The sequence below is a fragment of the Papio anubis genome, chromosome 2 (assembly GCF_008728515.1).
Source record: "Papio anubis isolate 15944 chromosome 2, Panubis1.0, whole genome shotgun sequence".
NCBI lineage: Eukaryota > Metazoa > Chordata > Mammalia > Primates > Cercopithecidae > Papio > Papio anubis.
Window position 1 is genome coordinate 96,956,975 of NC_044977.1, and position 14,450 is coordinate 96,971,424.

At 39.7% G+C, this 14,450-nt stretch overlaps 1 protein-coding gene across 3 annotated transcripts in view; it reads right to left on the reverse strand.

Annotated features, from left to right (window-relative positions):
* Nucleotides 1-284: 284 nt before the first annotated feature.
* Nucleotides 285-14,450, reverse strand: part of ABHD5 (abhydrolase domain containing 5) — a 30,247-nt gene continuing 16,081 nt past the window's right edge. For 2 of the 3 annotated variants that reach the window (XM_003894588.4, XM_009201054.3), the window contains exons 4-7: nt 8,501-8,655; nt 5,040-5,151; nt 2,309-2,495; nt 285-1,720 (exon numbers count right to left, since the gene is read on the reverse strand). In XM_003894588.4, coding sequence (XP_003894637.1) covers nt 1,631-1,720; nt 2,309-2,495; nt 5,040-5,151; nt 8,501-8,655 — 544 coding nt within the window. In that variant the 3' untranslated portion in view covers nt 285-1,630. The remainder of the gene's footprint in view (nt 1,721-2,308; nt 2,496-5,039; nt 5,152-8,500; nt 8,656-14,450) is intronic. The other variant, XM_031663428.1, reaches the window with a different exon arrangement.

Below are 14,450 nucleotides of genomic sequence, written 5' to 3' on the forward strand. Positions count from 1 at the left end.
TTAAGGTAGAGAAATCAGACAATACATCTTGGCGCTCATGCTGCCTTCCTACACTAACCTAGTTAATCTGACAAGTGAGACAAATTGTTCATTGGGAAGATGTTTATATCATGCTTCAGTATAATTTGTCTATTCTTTTGTGGGGGAGAAATGTTGAAAACAGAACATTCAGTCTTTCTGGCAGTTAATCAACAGTGATACAACCTTACATTTCCTAACAACTACAAATTCCCTAATTAACCATTTTTAAAATGCAATAACAAAGCCATTAAACCACTATTTGCTCTAGTTCACTGTTTTTATTTACATAGCTACCTTTCTCCTGGACAAGCAATGTTAGCCAAAGATGCCTTCTTGATGACAATCCTATTCAATTTTTATTTATTTTTTTGGTGAAGGGTTTTCTCAGCAGCCAGTTACCACATGGAGCTTTTTCACAGTTTCAAAGAAGTTTTCCTCATTTTAAAACTGCAAGAAAATTCTACAGTTGATGGTAGTTCCTAAAAAAATAGTTCAATCAACCTTTTAGAATTTTTGTAATATAACTTCAAGTATGTAATGATTTAATTAACACAATACTCTTAATAAACAACAACAACAACAAACCCAAGTGCTAGCTCATTTCTGGTGCCATGAGACATAATAGCACCACCTGTTTTTCTATTTTAGTGGTTAAAATGTATGCATTTTTAGCACCCATCTACAAAAGTTAGATGTTAATAAAAATATGATATTACTCAGCTTACTAGGAAGTAACAGTCTTAATATCCCCTTAAGTGAAGAAATTTGTTTCATTTGCTGTATCCTGGGTCATGGAAAAGAATAGTATGAAAGGGAGAAACAAAGAACAGCCTTTTAGCTAAGGCTTTTCAGTACCTGAATCACTGAAGTATTAAAGTCATGTTCCTTGGAAGTGTAGAATCATACCACACATAGGAGGTTCCAAGGAGTTATGTTGTTATACACTGTGTATGTCAGGATAGACCACATTTAAAATGCTGAACATGGCTTAGCAGCCTTAAATATAAAAAAGAGGTAAACTAGAAAAAGTAATGATAGTGATCAACTCCCATCCTTTAACCAAAACTCTGCCTTGTCGCTCCATTTCAAAAACAAAGTGAAATATTCTAAACAACTGACAGATTTTTTTACATAAAAACACATTGAATTTAGATTAATATCAGTCATCAGACACAATAAATACATGATGGGGAAGACAAAGAAAATAAAGTGCACCTTTACAGTGTAAGAGACTCAGAAATCACTTCCTAAATTGGCAATATAGATTGCAATATAAAAAGTAACTGATTAGCAAAATTAGATTAAAAATTTTTCAGCTGAAAAATTAGTTTTTCAGTACATGAGAGGGACAAATAACCTTTTATTTAAAGGTATTAAATTTAGAGACTTGTATATTTTAATTTTGGGTAGGAGAAAGGAAAGCCATTCTTCTAGAAGGCACTAACTGGTTTAAATGTGCGAGTGAATTCCTAAAGAAAACATGTGCAAAGTATAGTCAATAAGGCTGCCTGGTTCTTGTGTTGTATTCATTACTCTTCAGCATATACTATGAATTATTGCTGAACAACTGTATCAGTAACCAGGTTTTCCCATCAGAGCTTCAGTGTGTTCAGTCCACAGTGTCACAGATCTCCTTTACTTTCTGGTTGAATTCTTCTGGTTGATCTGCATATACATAATGTCCTGCCCCAAGAATAGCCTGGATAAGGAAAAGCATTCAGGTGGTTAGTGAGTAAAAGCATTTAATAAAACACAATGATATATAAGCAAAGACACTTAGTAAGAAAAGTGAGAGCCACTATATTTAAATAAAACACATGATAAAAAATAACAATAATCTATAGTGACTATTAAGTATATCCATTAAAAGGATCTGAGAATAGAAAAATCTACTGATTGAATCTACATACAATTTTAATACGCAAAAAACACTAAATTGACCACTAATAAAAGTGTCAATAGAGAAACTGAAAAAAGTGAGACTGTGCTGCCTTGTGAGGTGGGAATTACTTTAAGAGCTACTGGACCAGTCCCTCTGTCCCTCTCTCTTAATGCTGTGGCTCTAGGGACAGGAAAAGTCACTCAGAAAGGTGGTTCATGGTTTGGACATGAAGATGTATGCAGGCCAAACCCTGCACCCAACACATGTGGTATCAGGTCCCTGACTGAGGCTGCAGGTATAGCTTAGATGACCTGTAACACCAGGATGACCTAAAACCTCTTTTAAAGGAGATAATAAAACAGACTTCACTCATACCTAAAAACCCAAATCAAGTCACACACTTACTATTGTCTTCACATATGAATGTGGTCGTAAGGACTGGATGCTGGTGCCAGAATTGCCATCTATGCAGGAGCGGGCGCCAAAGATCACTGAAACTGGAATGTCAGGGTGCATTTTACCAATTCGCTGGAGCATTGGCCTTTTTGCCCATCCATAAGGAATAGTCATATTCTTGAAAGCTGTCTCACCACTTTAACGGCAAGGAGAAAATCACAATGTATGATTTTTGGGAATGAGTATGCATTGCACTGTCACTTCTATCAAAACACATTCATATTTAGCTTTTCCAGCACTTAAGAAAAACCTCAGCTTAAATAGACAATAATTTATGAGATAGTGTAAGGAACAAATCTCACAGATCACTGTTAGATAAGCAAGGCTGCTGTATACTTTAGCTGATTTTTTAAAAAGTTTTCCTGTAAACCAAAATGTACAACTTAATTTTCTATCATTAAATTATTTATTGTGGAGATAGTTAAAAATACGTTTTTTCACCCTTATTTAAACTGATGTAGAAGGTAGCTTATCCCCAGGTTCATGGCACCAGCATTTCACCTGCAATGCCAAAACCATTACCAAGTTAAGAAACTCAGATAATACATTCTTGCAAACTCTCAGGATAGGTCTATTTGCTGTCACTTCTGCTATTTTTTTTTTTTTTTTTTTTTTTTTTTTTTGAGATGGAGTCTCGCTCTGTTGCCTAGGCTGGAGTGCAGCTACACAATCTTGGCTCACTGCAACCTCTGCCTCCCGGGTTCAAGCAATTTTCCTGCCCCAGCCTCCTGAGTAGCTGGGATTAGAGGCACGCACAACTAAATTTTGTATTTTCAGTAGAGATGGGGTTTCACCATGTTGGTCAGGCTGGTCTCAAACTCCTGACCTTGTGATCCGCCCACCTCGGTCTCCCAAAGTGCTGGGATTACAGGCGTGAGTCACCATGCCCGGCCACTTCTGCTATTCTTACAGAACTAGACAAAGTTCTAACTTGCCTTCTATGAGGAATTCAAGTCTCACCACAAGAAAGGTAACAAACTAGGACTACATGAACACATGTAATCATGAAATAAGAGGACGTGAAGAGCAAAACTTAGACCATGCAGGAAAAGGAATGATGTTCCTGGGGCAGACCCCTAAAAACCGCTGTTGGAGCAAGTCAATCAATGTGTTCACCTAATCCACAAGATCTGACTGCCTAGCAAGTCACAAAACCTCAATCTCTTGAGGACCTTGAACCTCTAGCCTCCTTCACTCTTGGCAGAGAACCTCTAACCTACTTTATTAAAAAGACTGAGGCTACAGCTACACCTATAAATAGCTACCATGGCCTCAATCTTTTTAATAAAGTAGGTGTACATATTATCTGCCAAAAGTGAGGGAGGAAATAAAAGGGAGGGAGGCCACCTCTGCATCTCCCCTCTTAGCCTTTCATCCAAACCTCAGTCTTAGAAAGGATGAGATACCACTTCTCTGTCTTAAAGTGTGCTCCATGACCCACCTATGCAGAATCACCAGAGTATTTGTTAGAGATGCAGCCCAGAAATGCTAGTCTCAGTCTTAGAAATTAGCCTCAGGAGTCACATTTTAACAAGTACCCCCAATAATTTCAGTACATGACATAGCATGAGAACTGTAGCTCTCATCTTTGCACTCTATTCTTGTTGCTCCTCCTAGAAACTCTAGGGCCTTATCGTTTGGCCTCCTCCTAGTTCACCACTGTCGTCAGGCTATGTTTTCTCTACTGGTACTTTTCACCCAACATCCATAAGTAGTATTTGTAAAAAATACATTTGGCCCTCTTGCTCCCTCTGCTACTATGCCCCATTCTGTCTCTCTCCTTCTAATCACTGTTAAAATACATGCAGAATCCCTCACTTCCGCCTCACCCTCTGCAGCTGCATTTCTAAGGCTGACCTACAGATGTTTAGAGTTGTTCAGGAGTACAATCATCAAATGGACTTGAAAAATACTACACAGCATCTCCCATTCACTTGGGAGATTCAATACCCTTTGGTATAGTAAAGGATAATTCATAGTACAGACACCCATTTACTTTTGTTTAATCTGGCACCCTTTTTTCTTTTTTTGATGAAACATTCATACTCAGTTTGGGAAATACTTCATGTGAAATTCTTCAACTCTCAACTCAAACCGTCTCTTGGAGATGCCCAAGACCAAGACTTCTATAACTTATTCATAAGAACTTTGAGGGAAGAGTGAACATCTCACTTTTTAATCCGCCATCAGAACTCAGCACAATGTTTTATACGGTGGGTACTCTAAGAATAGATGAGTAAAATAAAATGTATTAGACACATGTCCTTTTAAATTCAGTAATTTAACTACTGACAAAAATCTTCTGGACCACTGATATATTTTTAAAAAAAGGCCGGGAACGGTGGCTCATGCCACTTTGGGAGGCCGAGGTGGACGGATCACCTGGGGTCAGAAGTTCAAGACCAGCCTGACCAACATGGAGAAACCCCGTCTCTAATAAAAATACAAAAAAATTAGCTGGGCGTGGCAGCGCATGCCTGTAATCCCAGCTACTTCGGAGGCTAAGGCAGGAGAATCGCTTGAACACGGGACGCAGACGTTGCAGTGAGCCAAAATGAAGCCATGGCCCTTCACCCTGGGCGACAAGAGCAAAACTCCATCTCAAATAAATAAACAAATATTTAAAAAAAAAATAGTCTAAAACACACACACACAGTGAATTGAGAAACCTAACCCTCACCTTGGAGTCTGTACATTACAGTGGTAGATGTATTCTGTCACAGTATCGTCTTCGAACATTGAAGAATACTTCCGTTTGAAATCAGGCCTTAAACGCTGCACTAGACTTAAACCTATTTAACAGGAAATTTTAAAAATGCATGTTTTAAATTATAATTAACTTATCAACTAAATAATATACAAAGTTTTAGTGCTTGTCTGTGTAATGACTGTTATGTGCACACACACATATATATGTATTCAAATATATATTGTAGGTGGTGAAAAGCACACATTCTGATAGCTGTCCTCCTAAAGATCCCCAAGGAAATATTAATATAAGAATTAAAAAGTATTGTATTTTGACTTGCAGATGTGCTTTAGGGCCTCAAAAACATGTAAGTTAGAAGGCACTTTTGTAGGTAAATAAATTCTTTAAATGTGGCCAGTGAGTAGCTCACACATAAAATTAATGTATTAACTTGTATTTCTTCCATAATTACAACACATTAACATCCAAATGAAGTAAACTAGTATATATAATTATTTATGTGTGAAAATAAATTCATTTTTTTCTTGGGACCCTAGCAAGACCCCCTGCTAAGGTTATCCCTGGTGGTGCACACAGCCCCACTCCAGAAAAAGCCAAGGGCGCCCGGGAGCAGTGGCTCACGCCTGTAATCCCAGCACTTTGGGAGGCCGAGGCGGGCGTATCACAAGGTCAGGAGTTTGAGACCAGCCTAACCAACATGGTGAAACCCCCATTTTGTATTTGTACTGAAAATACAAAAATTAGCCGGGCGTGCACCTGTAATCCCAGCTACTCAGGAGGCTGAGGCAGGAGAATCACTTGAACCTGGGAGGTGGAGGTTGCAGTGAGCCAAGATCGCGCCACTGCACTCTAGCCTGGGTGACAGAGTGAGACTCCGTCTCAAAAAAAAAAAAGAAAAGAAAAGGCTGGGCGCGGTGGCTCACGCCTGTAATCCTAGCACTTTGGGAGGCCGAGGCAGGCGGATCACGAGGTCAGGAAATCAAGACCTTCCTGGCTAACACAGTGAAACCCTGTCTTTACTAAAAATACAAAAATTAGCCAGGCGTGGTGGCAGGCGCCTGTAGTCCCAGCTACTCGGGAGGCTGAGGCAGGAGAATGGAATGAACCCAGGAGGCAGAGCTTGCAGTGAGCAGAGATCGCGCCACTGCACTCCAGCCTGGGCGACAGAGCAAGACTCTGTCTCAAAAAAAAAAAAAAGAAAAAAAGAAAAAGCCCAGGGCAAGGCCCACAAGGGAAAGAGGATGAAGAGCAGAAGCTTTCCTCTAGTCACATTTTTCCATTCTGAGGCCCCAGAGACTGACTGGTCTCCCTTTCTGGTACCACTACCCCATTAACTCCAGCAAGGCTTTACTTCTCTACTGGCCCTCTCTTCCCATCTGTGATGAATTACACAGCTCCACCAAGAAATTCTCTCATGCAGTTGATTCTACATCACCTTCCCACCCCCAAGTGCAAGCAATAATGGGAGGCTGAGGGCATGGCTTTAAAGAGCCTCTCCTAGGTGTCCTCCCTTGCCCATCACTTCTCCTAACTTCTCTTCATCTTTACTTTTCCCATAATTGTTATTTGTGTACCTGTGATCTAGTAAAATCTATTTCTATTTCAGGGTTATAAAGATTAAACGAAGCTCTTAAGTAGTTTACCAGAGGAGGATCATACTGAGGAGTGGCTCTACTGGGGAGGGCTGAAAGACTGCAGGTAGGCAAAATGTGCCATCTGTAAGAGCACTGAGTAAAGTGTGGTCACCAATTCAACCCCCATACCCTCCTCTAAGTCCCGCAGTCCCACTGCTCTCCCCATCCAAAGAGAAGGCACTAGGGCAAGGAGGGCCAGGGGTGGGCAAAAGGGAACAGCATTTACAGTAACCTGCATGACAGTTAATCCCACACCCTCCTCCATACCCCCATGCCTCTTCTCTTTTCTTGCTAACAGAACCCATCTTTCCTTTCTTTCTTTCTTTTTTTTTTTTTTGACAGAGTCTTGCACTGTTGCCCAGGCTGGAGTACAGTGGCACAACCTTGGCTCACCACAACCTCCATCTACCTCCCAGGTTTGAGTAATTCTTGTGCCTCAGCCTCTTCTCCTGAGTAGCTGGGATTACAGGTGTGTGTCACCATGCCTGGCTAGTTTTTTTGTATTTTTAGTAGAGATGGGGATTTGTCATGTTGGCCAGGCTGGTCTCGAACCCTGGCCTCAAGTGATCTGCCCACCTCAGCCTCCCAAAGTGCTGGGATTACAGGTGTGAGCCACAGCACCTGGTTAGAACACACCTTTTCTATAGTATCAATTAGGCAGCAACACGCCCAGGAAAGCAGGCCCTGGGAACAAATCATGATTGGTCCATCACAGAAATTTCTTCTTTGCTGGTGGAAGGACTAGGAGGGCACAGTCATAAGGGGAGGTTGGCTGGAGCCTTCCAGAGAGGACTTTCTTCCCTGACAAAGCATTATGGAGACAAGGACCATTTTCCATGCTTTTCTTTCTTTTTGCTCACAAATCAGAGTGCTGATTTGTGAGATGATGCTTAATGCCATGGCAGGCATCAAACCCCCGTGAGGAAAAAAGTCAAGAAAATCACAGACACAGACCCAAATCCTAACATCAATGAGCAAGCAACCAGAACAAGTGCTAAAACCTATCTCCAGTTTGCTTATTAAGGAAATAATAAAAGGCCTTATAATTTAAGCCACTTGGGTATTGAGTTACTTACAACTAAAAGTACTCCAAACTCATACAAGTTGTACAGGGGAAAGGCAGAAGTTCGGAACATCATTATCTGTGACAATGAGGGAAGGAAATTCCCATGGCTATGGGGCTGAGACAGAACTGCTGAGAATCAAATAAAAGTCAATCAGGGACTAAACATTGGTGCCTCAAAATATGACCAGAAATATACATCAGGAGTCCCTAAAATGTTGTGGAAAAAATAACTTTATCTTTCCAACATTCTGACATAGATAAGGGAAGAATCTGTGAGTGTGGTGGTACCTGTTATCCCCCCCAGGGTAAATCAAATCAGGTTTTATGATCTACCAAATGGTATCATCAATTGGCCAAATGTTCTCCAATGCTCGTCAACAGGGCAACATGCTACACTTCTCCCAGGCCCTGGACTAGCAGAGGTCCTTATATCCTCCCCAAAACACTCTGCTTGTCTGGCTTTTTTTAGAGTGTTGAGGACTAACTAACCTCATCCTCAGCATTTCCCTCCTTTTCTGCTTTGCTAATTATTTGTAATGTTTACAACATAAAGAGTCCCCTTTGAGGAGAAGAGCCTAGTTGCATTCATCTTTGTGCAAGACATGGTACTTATTAGAGGAAGAGGAGAAAAAGTAAGGGTTGAGGATTTTTTTTAAGATTTTGACTAACAATAGTGAATTCTCTTCTGATAATCTACAAACATCTTGCTTTCCTAGAACATAAGCACTCACCAAAGGGTCCTGCAATCCTTAGGCCAGCTAAAGGGTTAAAGGGAGTCAATGCTGCTCCCAAGGCTCTGATCCAAACTGGAATTGGTCTGTCTTGATCAGCAAGGTCTGGTCGTTCAGGGAAGCCCCAAGGTTCCACTAAAATGAGATGATTAACCCTGTTGGGGGAAAGAACAGATTTAAGTTCATTTGGTAAAATCACCCTAAGTCTATAAAGAGCTAGCATGATTTATAAAACAAAGGTAGAACGAACCACCTTCAAAAATCTTCACGTTAAAGACTAATGGCGGAACAGGTCGTATTATGCTCTTATCCTGTGTAAACTTTCGAGATTCAGTAGGATCTAAGCGGTGTATGGTAGAAAGAGGGCTTTATTTTTAATATATCTAAATGTGGATAATAAAAGATGTATAGAGTACACAACTGTGTTTATTGAGAAAAAGAAAAAAGGGCATTTGTTATTTAAGTTACAATCTGGGAGATGATGTAGATCACTGGCTACTCAGAAAAATCCAATGGTTCCATTTATATCACGGCTGACACTGCAAAAATGGCCAAAGATCAATATCTCATTCTTTTTTATTTATTTTTTATATTTTATTTTATTTTATCTTATTTTATTTTGAGACAGAGTCTCGCTCTGTTACCCAGGCTGGAGTGCAGTGGCGCGATCTCGGCTCACTGCAACCTCTGCCTCCCAGGTTCATGCCATTCTCCTGCCTCAGCCTCCTGAGTAGCTGGGACGACAGGTGCCCACCACCACGCCTGGCTAATTTTTTGTATTTTTAGTAGAGACGGGGTTTCACCGTGTTAGCCAGGATGGTCTCGATCTCCTGACCTCGTGATCCGCCCGCCTCGGCCTCCCAAAGTGCTGGGATTATAGGCGTGAGTCACTGCGCCCGGCCCAATATCACATTCTTATAAAATAGCCTCAGATACCAACAATAGTTATCTCCTATGAATCAACCATCCTAAAAATTTAAGTGAAGTTAAGGACTTAAAGTGGGTTCAAAAGTACTTTAAATTAACTTTTCATAAACATGAGGATAACGTAATGTGGACTGAAAACACTCCTTAGTTTGGGATTCTAGAACTGTTGAAAAAGAACACGTCTATCTACCTTATCCATGATTTCATGCTATACTAACATTAGGTTCTGTTCCCAATTCTTTCCCAATTTTCTTTTTCATTGACCAAGAGATAGAAAATCTTTAGTACAACTTCATATACAATTATTTCTTATTGTTAATCATTTTAATTTTTCCATCTTATGAAACTTCTTCCCAACGAAGGAAAACCAGAACTATCAGCAGTACTTCCATGTAGTTGCATCATACTTTATACATCATAAAGATTCTAAACAAAGTACAAAGATCCTTCTGAAACAATACAATGTTCAACTGTAACCAAACCAGCCAAGAAATGCCAGCCAAAAATCTCCCAAGGATAAACTGACAATGACTCTAAAGTCCCTTTCCTAAGTTATAATTGAAACAGAAAGGTAAAGAAACTAAAACATGGGCACAGATGGTACTATTCCTCATATAAAATCTATTCTGTTATTGTTGTCAGCATGCATAAGAATGAGTTAGTAACAGGTCCATACTGTTGACTGCTCTTTTTCAGACAGAAAGCTTTAGAGCACAGAGCTCTATGGTCCCTTAGAGAATATTGGGTGCAATCTTTCATCTTAGATAAGAAGGAAGCTGAGATGTACTACACGACCTGCTCTGGTATATAACATTAGTTAACACAGAACTAGGGCTGAAACCCACATTTCTCTACTCCAGCATACTAACAGATGCTGACAAGGAATTGGGCAGAAGGCTTTGTTTTCTAAAAATAGGCTAGTCAACGTAAGATAGACATATTAGTAAAGGCAAAACTTAACCTTTATTAACTCTCAAGGTCGGTCCTAATAGTATACTCTAGATTTCACAGCACTGAGAACATATGTAGACTATAACCATAAAGATGTATGAAGATATGTGATAAATGAGTTTCATATAATTATGAAGTATGCCTTCACAGCCTAAAAATTTCATATGAGAACATTTTCTAATAGTGTATCAGAAAGAGGTTGGAAATGAGTGTTTTGCTTTGTTTTTTAATGGCAAAGACTATCTCTTATATTTTGACCACTTCCTAAATTCCTTTTTATTTTTTATTTTTTGAGATGGAGTCTCACTCTGTCGCCCAGGCTGGAGCGCAGTGACGCAATCTCAGCTCACTTCAACCTCTGCCTCCTAGGTTCAAGTGATTCTCCTACCTCAGTCTCCTGAGTAGCTGGGATTACAGGCATGCACTACCACGCCCAGCTAATTTTTGTATTTTTAGTAGAGACGGGGTTTTACCATGTTGCTCAGGCTGGTCTCAAACTCCTGACCTCATGATCCACCCACCTTGGCCTCCCAAAGTGCTGGGATTATGGGCCTGAGCCACTGCACCCGGCCCTAAATTCCTTTAATTACAGCCCACAATAAGATGTGGGGGGTAGGGGAAGGAAGAGGCCTAACAGGTATGAGTGGAACTAACGAGACAGCCACCTAGTTGAAAGCAGCAAAGATTCATGTTAAGAAACAGCCACTATTATTCACTATTGATTTACTTCCCAAAGAGAAAAATGAACTCTTCATTAAAACATACCCTACCCTAAACAATTGTTAAATTTTTGTCACAAATTTGTTAATGGATCTTGCTCAGTCTGCTCTAAACTCTTTCTGACCTGCTAACCCAAAAACAGGAGGACAAAGGAAAACTTGACAGAAGTCTCATCTGTCTCTAGGTGACTGTTTTTGCCTTAGTTCTGGTTTGCCTTTTAAATATGATCTTCAAAATTTCATCCCTAGGTGAAAATGCCAGTTTAACAAAGTATGCAAAGTATATATACTAAGGCAGATGACCTTTCAGTTCCTTTTTGAAAAGGAGTGAATGTCCCTACAATTGCTCAGTTCTACTGTCCCTACAATTGATCAGTTCTATGTCTTCATAACCTAGTATGAGGCTTAGGACGTGGCAGATGCTTGGCAAACATTTGGATTAATATGCTTTTCCATGTTTTCTTTTGGTCCTAGTCTATTAAGCATATACAAATTTTATAAAGTATAATCATAGCATAAGCATATCCAACTTGATTTTTCCGGTCCCCCAGATGACATCAGAACATCACTCCTATTTATTAATCTCATTATTCAGTAACAAAATCTATTTAGATAGTCAACAACCAGTCTAGTCTTTTCTAAATAAAATTATACTGTCTGGAACAGAAAAATAAATCATAAGCATTGAATATTGGCCACAAAATTATATTAATATATGTGTGCATGGGTGTCTGAAACAAGTTTTGTGGGGTGATACAATTGTATTTTTCTAATCCAAACAATATAGAAGGGCTATAGTAAAAAAAGTTTGAACATAATTTTTAAAAACTCTACAACATCTAAACTGTAGTTAACTGTAGTTATATATCATCTGCTTTTACTACATGTAAAAACCCCAGAAAATAATTGTTCCTTATTTTTGGTTTTAGGTATTTTAAATAAGATAGACCATGCAAAGCACTCAGGTTAGTGGCTATCAAAAGGTAAATATTCAGTAAATGTAAGCTAGTTACAGTAGCAAGAATAGGAAGACTACAAGAGTAGAATTTATTCCAGGGAACATGGAAAGACAGGTATTTATTCTTCAGAAGAGCTTGATCACAGGTGACTACAACGTTGCACCAGACCAAGGTCCCAAGCTATCTTCTAACCTCTACTTCTAGTAAAAATATTATGTCCTCACTTGATAGGAGTTACTGGGCTTTAATGTACATCTAAACTATAATTAGCTAAACTCTACTCTTTAATATTCCAGAGAGGGTTCCCTGCTGGGATTGTTAGTTCACATTTAGGGTAAAGAATGGGTCCAACCAGACAGCACATGCGAGTCATCCTATTAGACATCCTTGTCAAGAACCAGAGACTGGTTTAAACCACAAGAAAAATAAAGAACCAGCAGAGCAGGAACAACAGAACAGCTCATCAGTTTTGAAATATAAAAAGGCATTCTTCTTAACGTTAGTCATTAGAATTGGCCTTGAGTTTGAAGATGGTGAGCAGAGTACACCCTTAAGGGCAAAGCAGTGGACAATACCTGTACCAACACACTGGGACCTGATTTCACTTGGTCTAAATGCTAACAAGGATAGATAAGCCTGACCTTCATGAGATTTAAAGACAGCTACCAATCGGAAATAATGCAACAAGAACAACAGTCAGGTCAGGTGTGGTGGCTCATGCCTGTAATCCCAACACTTTGGGAGGCTGAGTTAGGAGGATCACTTGAGGCAAGGGGTTCAATATCAGCCTGGCCAACATGGTGAAACCCCGTCTCTACAAAAAATACAAAAAAATAGCCAGACGTGGTGGTGCACGCCTGTAATCCCAGCTACTTGGGAGGCTGAGGCACGAGAATTGCTTGAACCCGGAGGCGGAGGTTGCAGTGAGCCAAGATCGTGCCACTGCACTGCAGCCAGGGCAACAGAGTAAGACACTGTCTCAGGGGAAAAAAAAAAAAAAAAAAAAAAGCAGCAAAGAAAGGAGAACAATCAGACCTAGGATCAAAATGTATAAAGGAATTTAAGGAAAATAATCAGAAAGAACGCTAGTCAATGCACAAAGGAGGCACTTGCAAAATGAAGTTAGCCCCAGGTATTTCCCATTGGCTCCAAGCCACTGGAGAGAGAAAAGGGAAGGCCTGGAGAACAAAAAACTAAATAAATACCTTCAACTTCAAATCAAGTAGAACAGTTTTTCCTAGAACAGCAGAGGGCCAACAAAAATTGCTCAACTCCATTCTGTACAATCAGAAGACAGAGCCAGGCAAAAGAAAAGTATTCCAGATAAAATTATTTAAAAACTTTTCACTAGAGAAGTAAAGACTAGTCAAAACTTACTCTAATGTAACTCGGAATAGATCTCTTTGCTAAACACTTTCTAAGTTAAAGTTTCTATAATCTCCTTTTCCTTAGTTTATAACAAATATCTTCAAAATACAGATAGTCTTTTTAATGGGGTCCTGAGCAGCAGGGGCCAGAAGGAAAGGAAAATTAAAAGAGAAAAACTGGACCAGTCACAGTGGCTCACGCCTGTAATCCAAATGCTGGCAAAAATTGATCAGCTTTTATTTGTTCTTTAGAGTAAGAATCCTTCTTAAACAAGTGCATTAAACTAGGCATTTTCATTCTTCTCCTCAAACTGTCCTATAAAAGTAACAAACGGAAGAATGGAGCTGCCCATAAAAGACAAAGACTGAAGTAGGTATGGCTTGGAACACTAAGTCCCAACAAATAAAACAACGTTGTTTTTGTGTTTTTTCCCTCCATGCATTCAACAGAAAGTAAGGAGCTGTCATTTTACTTAAAAGAAAAAAATAAAGATTACATTTGCAACACCTGAGGAAGCAAAGAACAAAATAACATTATCAGCTGGGTATGGTGGCTCATGCCTGTAATCCTGGCAGTTTTGGAGGCCGGAGGATCACTCCAGGCCAGGAGTTTGACACCGGCCTGGGCAACATAGTGAGACCCCCCATCTCTACATAAAATTTAAAAAATTACCCAGGCATGGTGGCACACCTGTAGTACTAGCTACATGGGAGGATTGTTGAGCCTAGGAGGTCAAGACTGCAGTGAGCCACGATTGTGCCACTGCACTCCAGACTGTGCAACAGAGTAAGACTCTATCTCCAAAAAAAAAAAAAAAGTAACATTCTCAAAGTCCATTATCGAAAAAAAAGAGAGACAAAAGAGGCACAGTGAGTATAAGAAATGAAAGAGGCACAGTGAGTGTAAGAAATGATCTGAATTTCATTTGATCTGCAGACCACTTTTTCCCTCCTCTTAGCGTTCCCCCCACTCCCACCAAAAGTCTTTCTGAAACTCAAAGATTCATTTCAATCTCATGACAGCATA